The 20,060-nt window shown below is 44.6% G+C and overlaps 2 protein-coding genes across 11 annotated transcripts in view; one reads left to right on the top strand and one right to left on the bottom strand.

Moving 5' to 3' along the window:
- Nucleotides 1-13,953, top strand: part of Cd99l2 (CD99 molecule like 2) — an 86,209-nt gene extending 72,256 nt beyond the window's left edge. The window contains exons 8-12 of one of the 3 annotated variants that reach the window (XM_040744722.1): nt 3,859-3,897; nt 4,676-4,795; nt 8,589-8,606; nt 9,880-9,945; nt 11,245-13,953. In XM_040744722.1, the coding sequence (XP_040600656.1) occupies nt 3,859-3,897; nt 4,676-4,795; nt 8,589-8,606; nt 9,880-9,945; nt 11,245-11,309 (308 nt within the window). In that variant the 3' untranslated portion in view covers nt 11,310-13,953. The remainder of the gene's footprint in view (nt 1-3,858; nt 3,898-4,675; nt 4,796-8,588; nt 8,607-9,879; nt 9,946-11,244) is intronic. The other 2 variants (XM_005086268.4, XM_040744723.1) reach the window with 2 other exon arrangements.
- Nucleotides 13,954-14,833: 880 nt separating this feature from the next.
- Nucleotides 14,834-20,060, bottom strand: part of Mtmr1 (myotubularin related protein 1) — a 60,385-nt gene continuing 55,158 nt past the window's right edge. For all 8 annotated transcript variants that reach the window (XM_040744714.1, XM_040744719.1, XM_040744717.1 and 5 more), the window contains one exon: nt 14,834-17,308. In XM_040744714.1, coding sequence (XP_040600648.1) covers nt 17,144-17,308 — 165 coding nt within the window. In that variant the 3' untranslated portion in view covers nt 14,834-17,143. The remainder of the gene's footprint in view (nt 17,309-20,060) is intronic.

Genomic DNA, 20,060 nt, shown 5'->3' with positions numbered 1-20,060 from the left:
CATATTTTCATTGTCTTGAATCTGTTTGTTACTAGGAACTCAATATATGTTGTGATCCCTGTTCATGTCCTTGACCCATTGTTCCTCATTGTTTTATAACTATTTTTTTTATTATGGAGCTCCCTTTTTGTATATTACCAAACATTTTATTTAGTTACTGACAATTGATGGACCATTGGACCACAGATCATAATGAACAAAGTATGTTGCTATGAACATAGCATATGTTCACATGAGCATAGAAGTATTTACACGGGCACAATTTTCAACTGTCTCAAGGATGTCTGGGCATTGGCATATACTTAACATCTGCTAAGACCAATGTTCTGGGTTCAGGCATGGTGGAGAGGATCACTTGTAAGACAGAGAAAGCATGCTGGCTGTGTCTCTTTTCCTCTTTTGATAAAACCCCTGAGGTCAACCTGAGAGCTCCACCCTCATGACTTCATTTAAATCATAATTTTCTCCCAAAGGCCTCACTTTCAAATTCCACTGACATATGACCCTAACGATCAAGATTCTGGCAAATATGAATTCTGGGAAACACATTCAAACCATAGAAGTGATATTGTTAGTGCATACCATAACTTTATGTTTCATGTTTCCAGAAGCTACTAAGCTGTTTCTACAGAAACTGGGCAATTTCTCATCCTTACTAGCAATGTATGATAGTTCTCGTTTCTCCATATCCTTGTTAAACTCTCCCCTTCTTTTCATTTATTCCCCATCCTAAAGTATGGGGATGTTATGACACACTGAGCTTTATTTGCTTTTTTCTGCTAATTAAGTTAGTCCTTTCTCAGATACATATTTGCCAGTGTTTTGGAAGTTATCATTATACTTTGTCTGTTTGTTTGAGACAGAGCCTCTGCCTCTTAATTCTACTACTTCAGCGCATTAAGTGTGGAAATTACAGGCGTATGCCAGTGCATCCAGTTCTCACTTCATGGCTATGCTAGGGCTCTCCCCCTTTACTCCCCATCTCACGTTTTGTTTTGTTTTTGAGACTGTCTCATCAGCTAGACCATGCTGGCCTTGAACACATAACCCTTCTGCTTTAGTCTCCTTTGTGCAGGAATTTAAGTGTGTGCTCCCACATACAGTTCATTGTACTTATTTGTAAGGTTCTTTGAGGCACAAGTGTCTGTCTCTCTTTAGCTCTCTGGTCTGCTCTCGCTTTCTCAATCCTGCTTGTGCTCTTAGTACTGAAGTTCTAACTTTTGATAGAATCTTTCCCATTTTGCACTTCTGACTTTATGATCATGTTTAGAAGCTACCACTTGTTCCTAAGATATTATAAATGCTGTCCTAAAATGTCTTGTGGTCTTACAGTTTTATCTGTTTTGTTTTTATTGGAAATTCATTTTCATGGACTGTATTGAGTTGTTTAATGCCGGTTGAGTTTGTCACTTGTTCTAACATTATCTTTTGCACACTGCATTTTGTAGATAGAGCAGCCTATGCTCAGAGAAAATGAGTGGAGCTCAGAAGCCAATGAGAGATGAAGGCCATGACTTTGCCCTGAGTAATTCCAGTGATAGGCCCAGGTGGCTTACCTTAGTTCAGGTTCATGTGACTGGATGGATAGAAGGATTTAAACTGAGTAGTAGTGTGTGTGTGTGTGTGTGTGTGTGTGTGTGTGTGTGTGTGTGTGTGTGTGTGTGCTGTGTGTGTGTGCCTGTGTGTGTGTGTCTGTGTGTCTGGGTATCTGTGTGTGTCTGTGTGTATATTGTGCACATATGTAGAAGCTAGAGGTCAATTTTGAGTGTCATTTTCTATGACTTTTCCACCCTAGTTTTTTTTTAGATTTATTTATTTATTTATTACATATATAGTGTTCTGCCTACATGTCAGAAGAGGGCACCAGATTGAATTGTAGATGGTTGTAAGCCACCATGCGGTTGCTGGAAATTGAACTCAGGACCTCTGGAAGAGCAGTCAGTGCTCTTAACCTCTGAGCCATCTCTCCAGCCCCCACCATAGTTTTTGACACAGGGTCTCTCGCTGAGCCTGCAGTTCCATTTGACTAGGCTGGCTCTCCATACTCTGTCTAGAGATGAAAGAAAGAAAATGTTGAATTACTAAGTCCAAACTTCATGAAGCTAGTGACTTGAACACTTCTGCAAAGGGTGCCTGTGGGGATGCTTAACTTTTACCCTTGATCACTTCTAGAACAACAGAGGGGATTGGTAACAGGCACTATTGGACATTAAGCACTTATTGCTGAAATGTCAATGCGTGTTGATCAGTCTGTTCTGCTCTGCTTTCTCCAGTAGTAATAATGGTGACAAAAATGTTGGTGCTCAGCTGGGTGTGGTGTGGTGAAACATACCTGCAAGTCTATCACTCTGAGCAGTGGTTCTCAACCTTTGGGTTGCAACCCCTTAGGGAACACATGTCATATATCCTGCATATCAGATATTTACATTACAATTTATAACAGTAGCAAAATTACAGTAATGAAAAAGCAACAAAACTAATTTTAAGATCGGGGGTCACCACAACATGAGGAACTGTATTAAAGGGTCACAGCATTAGGGAGGTTGAGAACCACTGGGCTAGAGGGTAAGGCAGGAAGATTCTCAAGTTTCAGGTTGGCCTGGGCTATATACCCTTCCTGAAAAACAAAGCAAAACAAAACAAAAATGCTGCTGTTATTTTTATATTTTATTTAATTATTTAGTTATTTATGTGTTTGGGTATTTTGTCTGCCTGTATATCTATGAACCACTTGCATGCTTGGTGCCTAAGTAGGCCAAAAAGGAGTGCTAGATCCCTGGAACTGGAGTTACCCATGGTTGGCAAGCCACCTTGTGGTTGCTGAAAATTGAACTCAGGTCCTCTGCAAGAGCAGCCAGTTCTCTTAAACCCCTCTTTTAGTAAATAGGCAGTCAGAGACCTTTATGAATGTTTTTAACTGGAAGAGTCAGTTCCACATAGTAACATAACAAATTTCATTTTCTCTCCGGACTCTTTTAAAAACTAGACCATTTTAAAAGTAGTTTTAGGCTCATAGCAAAACTGAGTCGAAGTTCTCACATCTTACCTGCTCATCCCCATAACCTTCCTTCACTGCAGTGAAATATTTTAATACTTATAAATCTAGACTCTTTGATCGGTGAAAGAAATGGCAGTACTTGTTGCTTCCAACATTGTAGAGGAGACTCTCCTAAAATAGTACCTCACCAATTCCCAACAAGTCCTGAGAACATCATCTTCGGTCAGTGAGCATTAGGCCCTATGATGCATTCAGGGCCAGTTGACGTTCTAGACGGTACTTGATGTTATGGAGTTGTTCTCCAGGAATGGGAGGAGTCTCTTGCTGGGGAAGTGTGTGTGTGTGCACACACGCTCTCACACACTCTAGTTTTACAGTTATGTCATATGGTAATAATTTATCACCATAATCAGATAAATCATTCTGTCACAAGGATCTCTCTTCTATAACCTTTCTATCAGCATTAGTCTGTTCTGCATCTCTATGATATTTAAGAGCTTTTTGAATGTGAAAATATTAGATGTGGTTTTATGATTGCATTTGTTTATGTTTCAATGTTTTGGTATAGATGTGCAGGAGTTACTACTTGGTGTTGTAATTTGCACTCTAGTCTAACTGCTTTTTGATTATCTTTAATCTGCCTGTAAGACTTGGCTCCCTCCCTTTTTAGATGCTAAGTGAACTGCCCCTAGTAGATAATGAAGAAGTAAACTTGAAGCCAGAGTGTGGAGAGTATCATGTGTAGAAGAGCTCAGTGTGCGGAGGAAATCATTTCAATAGACCTTCTGGAGGCCTGAGTCTACTGGTCTTGGGGTCTTAGGGTTCATAGCAGACACTAAGTGCTTTTATCCTTTTCCCAGGTGGTGGCGGTTATGGCAGCAATGATGACCCTGGATCTGGTGGGTATCTATGACCCAAGTTCTCTGTTAGAACCACAAGGAAAAATAACACTGGCCTACTCTGGTCTTAGAGTTTCTCTTACCTCTCTTCCCCGAATGTTTCTTTCAGTCAGCGTTCCATCACCATGAAAAATACCAAAGATATATAACTTAAAAGAAGATAAAATGTATGTTGCTCATGGTTTTAGAGATTCCAGTGTGGGTCACTTGACCCTGTTGCCTTTGGGTCTGTGGGGAAGTGAACTATAATGGCAGATACACATGGTAAAGAAGGCTGATTAACTCACCTCATGGATTCTTAGAAATTGATATCTGGCTATTATAACAAAGCCCTGAAATCCATTCCACTACAACTCCATCCCTTGTTGAGGGTGGAGTCTCCTGATCCAGTTACTTCCCAAAGGTCCTACTGCTCCATTCAGTGGAAGCAACATGAAGACATAGGCCTTGGGATAGGTGACCCAAAAGGAAACCTGCTAGCTTGAGACTCCAAGTACTGGCTAGGTCTCTGTAAGAGAGAGGACTGCAGTCTGCTTCTCATGTTTCTCAAGATGAATGTCTTTATGGAAGACCAAAAGTGTTTGGCAAATCCAAGGAGCACCATGTCATTGCCATGTCTTGGGTATCTGTGGCATAGCTCTTCTACATGGACTTGGAGATTATGAACATGTGAGCCAGCATAACTTAGGGCTATCAGAGCAGCAGAATCCTGAATGAACTGTTTTATTTGGAGTTTCAGGTCTTTTCTACTAAGTTCTTTCTATTCTTCCATGTCCAGGCATGTCGACAGAAACTGGAACCATAGCAGGTGTGGCCAGTGCCCTGGCCATGGCCCTGATTGGAGCTGTATCCAGTTACATCTCCTACCAGCAAAAGAAGTTTTGCTTCAGCATTCAGCGTGAGTATATAACCAAGCAGGGAATGGGGCCCAGGAAAGTTCTCATCCTTTTCCCCGCCTGTTCAATAGCAGTAGGCTTCATAGCAGGTATACTTTGTACATCCTTAGAGACAAATTCAGGCAGAATTAAAGGTTATACTGGTCAGGAAGAATACAACACATGGGGACAGACTATGTGATCTTGACTTTCCAGGCATCTCAGCTGGAAGAGGCCATACTTCAGTTGGGTCAAAGCTCAGTGAACATTCTGATGTTTTATTTCCAAAGAATGGGAGGAACCCTGAAAGATCCTTATGACCCCGATCTCACCCAAGGGGATGCTGGGCCTTCAGAGGCCCAATGTCACCGCCCCCTGTACTGCCAATCAGAATACCATGATGTCCAAGAGCCTCTTCAACAGGACTATGGACGTCTTGAGGCCTCTAGTGATTCTGGCAGTGCTCTTTCTGACCTTGATTTCTTGGTATGTCACTACCTGGATGCCCTCTGCTCCTCCTCAAGTCAGATCATTTGCAAAATCTGTGAACCCATAAGTTGTTTTAAGGAGTAGTGATGAAAGAGAAATCAGAGTGATTATCCATTCCTATATGTTGGAATTTTAGAGGACAGATTGCTTTTGTTGTAGGCTGTAGTCACAAGTGGGGCACCTGTGAGTAAATCAAATAGTTACAGAGGGTCTCCAGTCTTAGAAGGGTATTTTTACCCCATGGCATGGAACCTCTGAGGATGCTATTGAGGGAGAATAAAAGGTCAAGATTTGTTGGTTTTATAGTACCACAGCATCAATATGTCAAGTAGAATGTCTCTAGTTCAGGGCTGGCTAATTTTACTTCAGGGGAGGGTACGTGACTCAGCAAAACTGTTCACCCTTATTCACCTTCCTCAGATTCTTTGATTTTTCTGAAAAGCTTAGAGCCATCTCCTTTTGTCCCTATGTGTCTCTATGGGCCTCTGTTCTTTGTGGCACCTGGACCTGAGATTTCCAGGAAACTAACTTAGCTCCTGGGATGCTTTGAGTGTGGGCATTACAACTGTTTCATCATCTTACCACAATATTTTCCTTTTCTTTTGCTTTTGTAGAACATTTTTCATCAGAGATACAGTATGCACATGGATCCACAAGCTTGGTGGTAGGGTGGTTAGGAAGAAGGAACTATTGGGGATGCAGACTAGATTTTCCCCTTCAACTATAAAGCAAAGGGACTTTCTAATTGGCTAAAAATATGGCTTAGATGAGGTCAATATTGACCCTGGATCTGGTAGACTATTTTGTGGTAGACCTTTTGGACACATTGAGCAAGGGGCCCATGTTGTACATAGTATGTGCAGGCAGCTGTTTGTTTCACCCTCCTGGCCTGTGCCTGGAACAAGGAAATGGGAAGACGGTTATTGTCCCCATGTCCTCCAGCCTCATTCCTGGTGCCTTTGACGACAGAGGGAGCATTAGGAAGCCTGGCAGCTCTTCTCCCACCTGTCTCCCAGCATACAGATGGCAATGAGATGGAGAGTTCCCCCACATGGCTACTCTCGGGCCTGCTATCTCTATACACACTTCTCAGGGAGGAGATAATGGTCATGGTCTAAAGGTATTTGGGGACAACAACTCAGATTATTGCTGGCCAGAGTGGGGAAGCAGGAGTTTGGATAAGCATTCTCAAGATTGTCTTGTGAAGAGATAAAAAGGTAAAACTTTGAACCTGAGCTATGGTAAAGTTTGTAAGTAACTAAGACAAGAGAAACATGCTACTCTGTATGATTGGCCAAAGTCATTAATGTCATTTAGCAAATACTTTTTAAAAATTAGTTTCTAGCCAGTCTCTTGTTCAGTGATGCTCTTAGACAGTGACAGGTAGGAGCCTGGGAAAGCTAGAAGCCTAGTTCTCCTTCATAACTGCCTAAAGTCTAATTTTGTTGGATGCACCACATTAGGTCCATTTGTGCTGAAAGTCTAATTTTGTTGGAAGCACTACATCAGGTCCATTTGGGCCATGGTTTTCTCATCATTTCTCCTCTTATGTGGTTAAGGAAGCCAGCCTAGGCTTCAGCCTTAGCAATGAAGAGGCTATAAGCCTCTCTTCCTGCCCCAATGTGGGAGCATCAGAGTATTCCAGAAAGGTTCGCTAGTGAGCTCTCTTGCTCTGCTTAGCTGTCTAAGCTTCTTTTGGTTTCTAAGACAGAGAACTGTTGTGATTTCAAACAACTTAAACCTGTTTTCTGAGCCAAATGTATTGGCACATGGCTGTAACCCCGGAATTAGTAAGGCTGAGGCAGGAGGACTGTTGTGATTCCATGGCAATCTGTGCTACAGAGTGAGTTCCAGGCCAGCCTGGGCTATAGTTTAAGGCCTTGTCTCAAAAACAGGTACCTGTAGGACCACAGTCCCTTCAGATACCTTGGAGAATGTGCTGTATTACATCTTTCAGCTTTTTAGGCCATGCAGGTGTTCCTTGGATTGTGACTTCACTAGTTTAATGTTTTCTCCAATTTAAATCCTGAATGCAAGACATTTTGGATCCTCAATTGTGTCAGCAAAGATCCCTCTCCCAGATAAGGTAACATTTACAGGTTTAACAGATGAGGTCGCAGATACTGATGGGAGAGGCTTAGCATAGCTTCATGAGACGGAGGGGTTTCAACCAAGGCCAGAGTGGCACAGGAGGGAGGGAGATGGGGAGAGTGAGTACAGCCCTCATCTAGCCCACTTGTTTTGTTTAAGGACATGGCGCTTAGAAGGGCTCACACGTTGAACAAGCAGGCTACGCAGGCTGACTTGCTTACATGGAGCCAGGAGCTCAGACGTCATTGTCTCTCCCACTCCTGTGTCTGACCTCACAAGCCGGAAGCCTGGAGTCCTGCAGTACCCACTCTTGATGAACCACATGCTTGCTTCCTTTTCTCTTACTGTTGCCCATCCATGCCTACATCTTTTTCAACCTCTCTGACTCTGTCCTCCTTAAATTTTACCTTCTTCATGGGGACCTGTTTAAAAATACTTGGACTTTCCCAGGTTCCCTGATGACTACAAGGTTACAAACCAGACCCTGAACTGACCTTGGCATTCAGAGTCCTGGACATTTGGTTTCTCCCTGTCCCCAGGAAGCCTTCCTTCTCCGTAGCCATTTTCCCTTTCTATATGTTCTGCCTTCTCCAGGGTATAGCCTTTGCTGTTTCCTCTCCTCTCTGCATTGCTCTTCTGCTCTCATTGTTCAGGCCTGGGGTGTCCTTTCCCAAGGAGTTGTCTCTGACCAGTCTGTGGCTGCATCAGCCGTGCGTCATTGTACTGCCACAGCGCCCCCTGCTGTTCAAGCCTGGATTAGCCTGCATTTTCCATGCCGGTGACTAGACATCAAGCTTGCACTTGTCTTACTGTTCATTCTGAAACTTTGTGAGGCAAGGTGACTGCCACTTGCACTGTGATGGTGTACGATGAGGAAGGGTCCCAAGGATGCTTGTGTGTGTGCTAAATTTGTAAGAATCAGGCATGTTTATTTCTACTCTCCACTGTCCTGCTGGGTTGCTGGTTAATGTCAACCTTGGCCTCCAATGATTGGAGATCTGGAAGCGCTCATGGAAAGCCCCTGGGAGGGGACAGGTGGCTGCTAGGAGGACTTGCCCTCACCTGCTTGGCCTCCAACCTTTGTTGCTACCAAAGGGGTTCCAATTTTGGGAACCCCCAGTTTCCCTGCCTACCGTCAGTGCCAAATGTCAGTGAATCTCATGTAAATACCAGAGGGTTTGTTGCCTGGAGCTGAGTTCTTACTCCAGGGCTCTAAGCTTCGTGTCTTGCCTTCAGATGCAGCAGAAGGGCAAGGTAACAATGTGCTTTTGACTTACTCATGTTTCTTGTGCTTTGGCCCTGGAAACCTCATTATCCCCTTCTCCCCGCTCTCCACCTCACCTCTTTCCCTGGCATTCACCAACTTGCCTGTGATCATACCATCTGTAGCTTTTCTGGATATGTTGTGAGGGTGCCACTTGCCACATCATGTATTCCCAGGCCCAAGATACCTGGAGTCAGGGATGTCCATGGGGTGGAGAGGGATCAGTCAGCTACCCATGGGTGAACATATCCCGGAAGCCACTAGAAAAAAACGGCTAACTCCTGCTTGCCAACTGGGAATATGGGCAGTGGTCTGGAAGCCCAGGGCATGTCTTCTAGCTCCTACCCATTGGCAATGGGGCCATCACCTGCCTGGCTTTGCATGGTAGTTAACAACCCCTGCTGGAGAATACCACCTACAGTTTCACAGGCCCAGCTGGCTTTCACTTTGAACCCAACAGCTATTAAGTCAGATAAAAGCCAGGAAAATGATTTGTGTCCAGTGAGTTGGTTAGTTAGAATAAGAGTCCATTTTCCCTGCAGGCCTTCAGTTATTGAGAGAGAAGACACAGAAGACTCTGACCCTTATACAAACTGGGGTGTTGGGCTGCTCCAAGTCCTTGAGTTATGGCCTCTGGCCAAGTGAAGAGGATGCTTTATTGAGTTGCTTCGTTGCTCTTGAGGATAATGTGGGTGTGGAGAGACCCAGATCACAAACTAGACTGGGACAACTATTTGTAAACACTGGGCCCTCCAAGATGGGAGGGGATAGCAATCAGGAGAAGCTACTTGGCTTCCTTGTGCATGCAGGTGCTGCTGGGAAGGTCATCTGCTGGTATTTCCAGAGTGAGCCCTGCACATCCATATCTTCCTTCCTTACCCTGTGTCCATCAGTCATTCCCTTAGCTCTTTGCTTCCTCTCCAACTCCCTGGACTCTGGGCCTACTGTGGTCCTATGGATGGTCCAGAGCCCTGCCATCTGATACCCTCTTTGCTGGATAGAGCTGTTGTCTTGACATGGTGGCAGTGGCCCTTTATGGAAGGGGCGGGTTGGGCCTTTGATGCATGATGCTGTTTGCAAGGATGTGATGAGAAGTCTTGGGCAATACATCCCTTGATGGCCAGTCTTTATCTAGAAGATGATATGCTAGTGATCCAGGGACAGGGGCTGATTCCAGAAGGGTTTACTGCCATAAAGTACTCAGTTAGTGAGGGATTCCTTTGTTTCCTTGTGCCTCCTTTACTTTGCTCTTGCTCTTTGCAGAAGGCCTCAATGCAGACTACGTGAAGGGGGAGAACCTGGAAGCTGTTGTATGTGAGGAACCCCAAGGTGAGGACTTCTCCATCACTATCGCCTGCTGAAGGCTTTCCAAATTCAGTGACTCCAGCACTGAATAGAACTGGGTTAGGGAGGCCCAGAAGAATCCGTTCCTGTAATGTCTGCTCATCACAAAATCTTCAGAGGCCCAGGTCTGTCTGTGTCCTGTGATTGGTCAGCTGGCCTCCCTGTTTCTTGATAATGGAAACACTGGTGCCATGGTGATGACTTCTAGGTACTTTTGTTGCTCAGTCCCAACTATTGAATCATCTGAATGTGCCTGGGACAATTTACATCTTTTCCAGAAGACTCACATACATCCTGGGCATGATCATCCTGAGCTGTGTAAGGTTTTGCTTCTAACCTAACCTATAGCCTATTTGTTTTTAATTTTTGTATGTTTGTGACAGGGTCTCAGGTAGCCAAGATTGGCCTCAAACTCACTATATAGCTGGAAGTAACATTGTATTCCTGATCTTGTTCTTCTGTCTCCTGAGTTCTTGGATTCTGGCATGGGTCTACATCTGTGTCTAGACCTTTCAATTAGAAAAATGGCTAAAAACAATGAGGCACATAGTTAAAAAGCCAAATTTCTATTACCCTCTCTGGGGTCATTGAGCATTTTTGGGATTCAGTAACTAGGGGAAATTAGAGGTCACATATGGTAAGGCCAAAAGCGAAGGAGACAGACATTCCTGTGACCCAAGAATGCTGATAGGGAGGTATGGTTTCATGAGGCAGTGAGGTTAGCCTGTTCTCCTTTGGCTGAGCCTATGGTGGCACAGACAAGAAGAGACCAGAGCTGCAGGGCAGCAGGTGTGCTGAGGAATGATGTGGTCATACCTGTTTTATAATGGAGAATGAAGTCCCCAGGTCACTGCTTATATAAGTTATCTGGTAGTGTAGCACCAGATGTATGGAAATAGTCCTGGATGCAGATGCAGAGTTGTGGATTCTATAGGAGCATTCCATCACAATTTTGATACTATAATCAACACTGAGTGAACACCCAAGGGTAGAATGCTATGCGGAATGCTACAGATCCAGTAATCCAGAAGTTTTGGCAGAACCATTCTTATTTTCTAGATGAGGAAAAGGAGGCAGAACTCTTGTGCAGCCTGACAGGCTTCTGCCTTTACTCCCCTTGACCCACCCTGAACTTTTCATCCAGGGTACATGGCAGTCTCTACAGAAGGCAGTGAGAAGGCCTGCAATGTGCTCAATTGCCCACACAACATGGGACTAAATTGCTAACAGCACTTTTGTAGAGCATAGGTTGAAACTCTCCTAACAAATGTCTTCTCTCCCTAGTGACATACTCAAAACAAGAAACACAGTCTGCGGAGCCACCACCCTCTGAGCCACCCCGGATCTGAGGCCCCGTTCAGTGGCAGGTGCGCAGGAAGGGTACCACTGTTTGTGACCCAGCTCCAGATTTCATTTGCTGACACTTTCTTCAACTTTCTTCCCATACCACCGGCTTCTTATTGTACTGAATTTTCTGGACAAGCCTTAGGTGTTCATGACTGTAGTTTCTGTGCCCTGTCCTTCAAAGTATGGTGACTGCTCTGCCCCAGGTCCTCTGAAGAGACTTGGTGCTGAAACTTGAGACCCACCTTGAGCAGATCACCAGTATTGGAAGTTGCTGGGTCATAGAGACAACCTGCTCCAGCCTGCACATGGGAAAAATCAGGGAGACCAAGGTGAGGGTAAACAAGAGGATGGTGGGGACAGTGCCAAAATCGAGCATTTCTGCTTATGCAATTCCTAGGTACTATGAGACACTTTACCTCTGTGCCAGAGGGGTTGTTGTGGCACTGACCACTAAGAGCTGTAAGAAGGATGCTCAGCTAGCATTTGGTACATGTAGAGCCCCTGTAAGAAGTCAGCAAGCACCAAGCTGCAACACACACACACACACACACACACACACACACACACACACACACACACACACACACACACACACACCGCCTAAGCATTTTTTAAAGATGTACTGTTCTTTCCAACTTCTGGTTTTGCATTGCTCAACTTCCAGAGAGCTTGTCCATGTGAGGGCTCTTCGGTTATTTTAGTGCAAACATGCATCTCATAGTAGTCTCACCTTGCGTTTAGAAATCTGGAGAACGTGGGAGCTGTGACTTGTAGGCTTGATTCCCATCAGGTTCCATAAGGGTCTCTGACTGACCTGGTAACTTCTGCATTGGAAACGGATTTTCTACCAGGTGGGGGTAGGTGCTCTCCCCTACACTTTACATGATCTTATTTGAGTAGCAAGAGCTACAATCCTGAGAATGAACATGGAAACCAGAAGCGTGATTGCTGCTTTATTAGAAGCAGGTGGGGAAAGTAGAGGGTGGGGGTAGGGGGGAAAGCTGGCTTAGCTGAGTGGAATATCGCTGCTGCCTTTGTAGTTGTGTTGCTATCCTCCCTGTCTGCTATGATGAAGAGGGCTCTGGCTGTGTTCACAGTGCTAAACACAGGAAACCAAGGACTAGGGCTTCACCTGGCCCAGAGATGCCTGCTACCACCTAGTTTGGGCCAGAGCTGGCTACTTCTTGGACTGTTTCTTTGGCTTTTGGCCCTTGGCTCCAGTGAGCTCTGCAGTGAACCCTGCAGTTGAAAGCTAAGCTAATGTAACGTGAAGTAATAGTTGTCATGTCAAAAGCACTTCAGAAAGCAGAGTGTGTTACTGGGAAGGCAAGATCCTACTTACAAAACTCACAGCTCCTCTGGACGACACGATGGCCCCATATATTCCACAGGCTGTGAATTGGCTCCTTCACATCTGCTGAGCTGGGATGAGGCAACACCTATTTTAAGAAACCACTGAAATCTTGTGCTGTCTAATGCATGCCTTGAGTGTGTGTGTTGTTTAAAGACTACTCATGGTGGAGGGATGCTGCTGTGTCATGTGTCCAGGTAGCCTGAACCCCCCCATGTGTACCTGTGGGCTATGAGATGCCCCTCTTGACTGGCCTTTGGTCCCAGGCAGACTAGGTCTGTAGATCTGACAGGGGGCTGGAACACTGGGGAAATGGCACCAAGATGGAAAAGCCATGGCCTCAGGAAGCCCCCTTTATTCTTCAGGAGTTAATTAGCAATGGAGGCATTGCTTGCAAGATGTGTCAGTTTCCAGAACTTCCTAACTTGTTGGTCAGATTGCTGTCAACTTTGTCAGGATTGTGAGTCACTAGCATCAAGGAAATCAAGAAATGGTGCCACCCTCTGGCCAGTGCTGAGCTAGAAGTGACTTAAGGAAGACTTTTAGAATCTCTGGCTGTTGACATGTAGCTAAGGCAATCTCAGGGGGGTTATGTACTTTACCTTTATGCTGAGGCCTGTCGGATGGCAAAACCCTCGAACCCCACAGCCATGATGTAAAATAAATGCCCTCTTGTGAAACTTTTCTCAATAGCACTGGTTCCAGTGAAAAAGAGCTCTACTTTGCTCTCCCTTAGCTACCTCGGTGCCTTCTGCATAAAAGCCCTTCTGCATAAAACCCATCACTCAGCCCACAGGCGCTAGCTAAGTGGCTGGACAGGCCTGGGCGGGTCATCGGCCTCCTGTTCATAAAGTCTCATCCCAGGGGCCGGGCTTCTCCTTCCCTCTGGCATTTTATTCTTGCTGGGGCATTGTGGCCTGCAGAAGTCTTGGGACTGGTCTTGTAACTATGTCCCCCGTGAAGGCTGAGTTGCTCAACTTGGGCTAGTCCCAGGTGATAGAAGGGAGAATGCAAATGAAGCAGAAGAGCCAATTGCCAAGATCAGACCTCTTAGTGGGACCTGACAGGAAGAACTTTTAAAAAGCTCAACGTTCTCAAGTGGCTTGATGTAGGGGGTTGCCCACTCTGGTGTGGGGCAGGCCCATTGTCGCAGCCACTTGGGTTGTGGTTGGTACCAGTTGTCCAAGGAAGATGTGCTGGAGACTGCCAGAATCCCTGTACATCATTTTACGTGCTTGTGTCCAAGTGTGAATTGTAAATGGTTTACTGTTTGCATTAAACAAAAAGGAATCCAACAGCCCCTTGTGTTCTGATTCTGTCTGTCTTTCCCTACTGTCATTTGTGATATGGTACTGACCTCATTCCCCTCTCCCTAACCAAAGGTGTGTCTTGGGCAGGTTAGCATTTTGCTATTATTCCTCCCACAAAGTGCTCAATCTCAGGGCTTCTGCTGGTGTACTCACATGGTACAGGAACATGTCTGACATACTGGAATGAAGGGGAGGCCAGAGCAGAGCACCCTTGCCACGCCATCAATTCCTTTGGGAGGATCAGCATTGGATCCACCACCCTGATAGCTCTGGAGCACACTGCTCAATCCGGAAACTGAGCCAGGAATGAGTGTGCTTTATTCTGTGGTGGGCATTATTACAGGTAGTGGTCTGTGAGGTAGTCCAACCCTCTTCTGCCTAATATTGGGCTCTCTTGCTAACTCAGCCATGATTTACAAGAAGAGGATGAGTAATGCCAGACCCTTAAAGAATGGTGACACACAGGAGATGGTGTGATTTCACACTAGGTTTTAGAACATTGAAAAAGTACACAGTCCCGTAGAGCTGGCAAGGACCAAATGAACACTACATTTGCATGAGGAGGACCCACTTCCCTGGTCAGTCTCGGTCTTTCTCTGTCTTCAACATTTCTTCAAGGTTATGAACAAGGGAACTTTCAGATTTGAAAATCAGACCATTTACCTGTTCTAGCCCAAACACTTAAGATTCACAATAAATCACTAACAACTTAGTAAGTCAATCAAATCGCACTGGGCACTTTTAACTGTGCCAGGCGCATAGTAAGCATTCAACACATAGTACTTTATTAGTACTTATTTTCTTCAGAGGGGGAAAAGCCTACTAGAATGGTTAAGAGAGAGAAACAACAAAAAGACCAGGGAGCAAACATATTATAATTTTAATTACAGGTTGGAATACAGTGCATCAGATGAGGCAAATACAGTATTGTACTAGTTGTTTAAAAATCTGAACCTTAAAGGTTTTACACTCTAGTATTTAAATAAAATAAACATGAAAGAATTGCTTAGATAAGAAAACTACACTTCAAGTTGTTTTAGAAACAGTTCTGTGCTAGAAACATACAAAGGGAAATACTCTCTTGTGCTTCTTTAAAATCCAATGGAAATTTCTAGGGGTGCTACAGACACACAGCTGGGAGGACATGGCATGATCAGGACCAGATCCCCATTCCACCAGTCATCTGTACCAGGCTAGCTGACCTTACCAAGCAGCGGCCCGCATGGCTTCTCTGCTTCTGTCAAAGCATCATCCAGTCCACCCAATGTTTAATAGTCCTATTGTTGCTGGGGAATTACACAATATTTCTAGGGAAAATTGTTTAATGTTCCCAGTTTAAAAAAGCATATGAAGGAAAAAATAGTGTAGTTTATGTTATTTTCTTTTTGGTACTGACTTTGAGACAGGGTTCCACAATATAGCCCAGCTGGTACAGAACTCAATATATAGCCAAAGCTGGCCCTGAACTCACAGCAGTCGTACCTTAGACATGGCAGTTTATCCATTTACAAATAATATTTTGTATATTTGAGGAGAGTAAATCAAAAGCTAATATCATTTGAACTATTGTTTAGAAACAAATCCCCCAGATGATAAAAATGGAGACTTGATCTTAGCTTACGAAACTTTGAATAAATGTCTCTGGTTATCTTAAGGTTGGATAGTTTTCTATAACAATCAGAAGGTTCCAAGTTGAATAATCATCTATTTTCTATGCATTCAGTTGTAGAAAACTCTTTAAGAATACATTTTGGAAATGGAGGTCAACATGTAGGACTTAATGGCATCCAGTGATTCGACAATGACCAGGGGAAGATGTGATCTATGCTCAGGGGATGGCTCTGTCAGCTTCAAACACATCTCCAACTCTGAAGAACCTGGTGACATGCAGAAATGGGCATAGCAATGGGAGTGGGGATGCTGGCACTGCACACAGAGGAGCTGATGGGGAATTCATTCCTAGAAGGACTGATGGAGTATCAGGGATCATTTGCTAACAATGGAGAATGGCCTGGATAGCCAGGGCTGGCTCTGAGAAAGGAAAACCAAGGAAGAGCATGCTATGATTTCCTAGGCAAAGCTGTAACACAATGGTTGCTTTAAGGTATGGACAGGCAGCCATGTGAAGAAACTGAGAAGAGACTGGGATACATGAAGACATGGTGTCCAGGTATCTAACAGGTGAAAGCAGACTTGCTCTGACATGGGTGCTAGACATCTCAACAGGTGGCAAGATGCAAGGTCCAATGGCCAGAGAAATTCCCAAGACTTGATCCTTTAGAGAGCTGTCATGGAGGGAGGCCAACACATACGCAGAATTGCTGCTTGAGTCCTCACTTTACCATGAACAAGCATGCATAGTTTGCTATATCCTGAGGGAACCTGCTGCTACCTCTACCAATGAATGAATGGCTTGTGCCACCTCAAAAAACAAGTACCAGAGTTACAGGACAATACTACATTGCCACTGAGATGACACATCTGAAATCTTAATTCAAATGTACCACACAAAAGTCATCATGAATTCTGTTGGGCAAGAATTTCTCATACAGCACAGTTCAGCAGATGACTCCTGAGACAACTATTCTAAACATAAAAAAGGGCATAGGAAAATAAAGGTATGTTTCTCTTTAAAAAATACCTTGTATGTACACAGCAGTACATATTGTACCAATTGTACAGGAGGACTTCTTGCATGAAGATAACTATAGAACAGGTAGCAATGGTCCATTTGCCACACTAACATTTCCTTTAAAAACAGTTTTCAAATTGTGCCAAAGGCTGAGAGAAGCCACATGGCTGACAATGTGTTCTATATTGAACAGATTATTCCTAACAAAGGACTTAACTTGGAAAGAAGTGGTATGAGATCCTCTTAAGATGAAATACTGCACTGCATTCAATATAGCTTCTCCCAAGCTACCTGTACAAGACAAGGTAGTTCACATGGTGGGTATGGCATATTGCTTCCCTATGAGACTGCCCTCAAGTGGGTCACAGGCTGTTCACACAAAAGAAGTGTTTGTTAGCAACAGGAGCTGCCACCTAACCACACAAATGGTCTCCGGACCTAACCCTAAAATGACAAGCTAGAACCATAACATCAATGGTCTGCTTCCTGAGCTGCTGAAAGACAGTAGAGCAGCAGGATGGCCCAGGACACTACCCTTGTCCATCAGACCGAAGTGTGGACAGGAGTGACTGAGTGGGTAGGCGAGGAGCCCCTCTCAGAAGAAGATGAGATGGTTCGTGTGGCCACCTCCCGTTGTAGGTCCTCCACACGCTTCTGCAGCTCAACCTTGACAGCCAGAAGTTCCTTGAGATTCTGGTGAATTGGCATCTGGCAGGGAACAGAGACAAGGGTGTTAGCATAATGTTATTGGAGCAAGGCTTGTTGCAAATACAGCACTTAGTACCTAGGCTCATAGTCTAATGGTTATTTCACCACCCAGATGCCTATGTTCCCAGTCTCCTAGACCACTGACCAATCTTTCACCAAGTGTAGCTTGAGTAATATATGTGTTTCTGGGTTTTTATTATTCATGCTACAACCAAGTGTACAGTGATTGTCTTACAAAGTCAGGGTTTCTATTACTGTGATAGTATACCAAAACCAAAAACAACTTGTGTAAGAAAGGGTTTATTTCAGCTTATAATTCTCAGGTCACAATCCCTGAGGGAAGCCAGGGAAGGAACTCAAAGCAGGAATCTGGATGTAGGATCTGAAGAAGAGGTCATGGGGGAATGCTACGTACTGGCTTGCTCCTCGTGGCTTGCCCAGACTGCTTCCTTATGGACGAACCACCAGCCTGGGGGTGGCACTGCCATCTCACATCAATCATCATTCAAGAAAATACACAACAGGCCAATCCTATGAAGGCATTTTCTCAGCTGAGTGTCCCTCTTCCCTGATAACTCTAGCCTGTGTCACACTGACATAAAACTAACCAACACAGTGATTCTGTCTCCACAAGTTATGAGCTTTTGATGGCCACCCATGCCATCCTGCAGCTCCTGGAGATAAGCTAGGCATGAAAAGGCACTAAGGCAGGCAGACCATTCTCATACTCCATTCTCTTTTGCTCTTGGGAAGGAGTAAACAGGTCCAGGTGTAGCAGTCACAAGTCAACAAAGGCTTCCATGTGCTGACTCAGAGACGGGCAGCCTTTGGAGGAGTCAGAAATGCAAGTAGCTTCTTCCCAGATGCTAGACTAAGCTGGGTTCATATGAGACCCCAGCTCCATTATCCCTTTACTCGTGCATAAGTCAGTACTTTCTCCTACATAGAGCTCCGTGTTTGCATCAATTGGAACAGCAGCTGGCAGAAAGCCCCTTTAGGCCAATGCCAGGACACAGGTGTTCTAGGGAGACCAGTCCTTTGCTTCCCATTTAGTATTTTTTTCATTGCTTTACCCTGATTATCTTTTAGACCCCCTGATGATGGTGGGAGAGCACAACAAAGAGATGAGAAGGTCCTAGTATTTATGTTCATCATACCCAGCTTTCTAAGCTAACAAACATCCTCAGTACCAACTAGGAGCCTAGAGACTGGAGACCTGGCTTTTCCCTTACAGGCAGAAATGGCCTTATAGATTGCTCAGACTAGGGGTGATGCTGAGCAGCAAAGAGGCCACCAGCTGGGGACAAAGGAAGCATGTGACATGTCTGGAGAGCACTGTTCCCTTTCCCACTCATTGTACAAACAGCAGTTATTAGACTTGGTCCTACGCCTCAGGGAGACAATATGGCTTGCCACATAACATGGCTCGGTGGCTCCTTCCTCAGGATAAATAGCAACACCCTGACCTTATCTTCTAAGCCTCAGTCTGCCTCTCCAGCCCTCCTTACCAGGTCCTGCTTCTACACCCTCCAACACTTGAAACTACCACCCTGAGCATTATTGGCAATCATCCTTCTTAGTGAGATGAGAGGCATGACTGACAGGAGGAAAAAGAGCAAAGGCAGCCAGGTGCCTTCAAACAGTAAGGGTTAAAAAAAAAACCTCCGTTTTGACAGGCTACAGGAAGAGAAAGACAGATATGCCATTCACATAGCAAAGGCTGGCTCCACAGACTATTGTGTGCTGGGGAAATGCTTCATTTCTCCTTTAGGATCTCTGTGGTATTTGCCACACCCATGGGATCATTTAGCCCAGTCACAGGTGGTAATGCTTTGCAATCAAGCCTGATTTGCTTACCTTTATAGGAAACTGTCTGCACTCTGCATTTTAGAGATATTCTCTTTCAGGCTATAGGTTTTATGAATGGCTTGGTCCCTGCTGCTACTCCACCCCAGGTGTGTGCAATGAAGATTTGTTGCTAAGCACTAGCAGAAGGAATCTACACAGCCATGAGGATGCTTTCTGCCTAGCTTCAATATCCTTCGAGTTTGCAACCTGCTGAGTACAGTATATGGGCAGAGGGCAACTCCCACAGTCCTTGAGAAGCCACCCAGCTCCCAGAACGCACTGCTGGGTATTCCCCTAATGCTAAACATATTCCATCCACTCTACATGACTAGTCATGAGTCATCAAGACAACTATTTAGTTACCTTTTCTAAGTAATACAAAGTGATAACTTTTCAACACAGCACAGCCCAACTTTTCTGTTGCCCATTCAAGTGCCTAAGCATGACAGAAATATACAGCAGCAGGAAGCTGCCAGAAGTGAAATACAAGCTTTGGTTCCTAAGCTACATGAGAAATCTGGGCAAGGGAAACATAGTTAGGTAAAGGAGAACTATTAGGGCTGTGGGATGGGGAAAGGGTGAATGGGTGAATGGGCAATGATAGCTGATTATAGTCAAAGAACAGTATGTGTTATGTATGGAAATATTATAATGGAAACTTCTCTATGTAAAACTATATAACATATGCTAATAAAATTGTAACACATTTTTGATGAAGCCAATTCTACTTACTGAAAAAGAAGTGCTCATGGGACCCTGAAATAACACACTACAAAATTACTGATAAGGTCAGAAAGGCAAGTAATTCCGGATTCCAGTGAATCACAGACACGCCCTTTGCACTTACACTTCTGTGGGGCTCTGAGGAGCCATTGACACTGGAAGAGGAGAAGGGACAGTAGAG

Source organism: Mesocricetus auratus, unplaced genomic scaffold (assembly GCF_017639785.1).
Source record: "Mesocricetus auratus isolate SY011 unplaced genomic scaffold, BCM_Maur_2.0 Super-Scaffold_100003, whole genome shotgun sequence".
Taxonomy (NCBI): Eukaryota; Metazoa; Chordata; class Mammalia; order Rodentia; family Cricetidae; genus Mesocricetus; species Mesocricetus auratus.
This window is presented reverse-complemented; position numbering and strand designations above follow the sequence as displayed.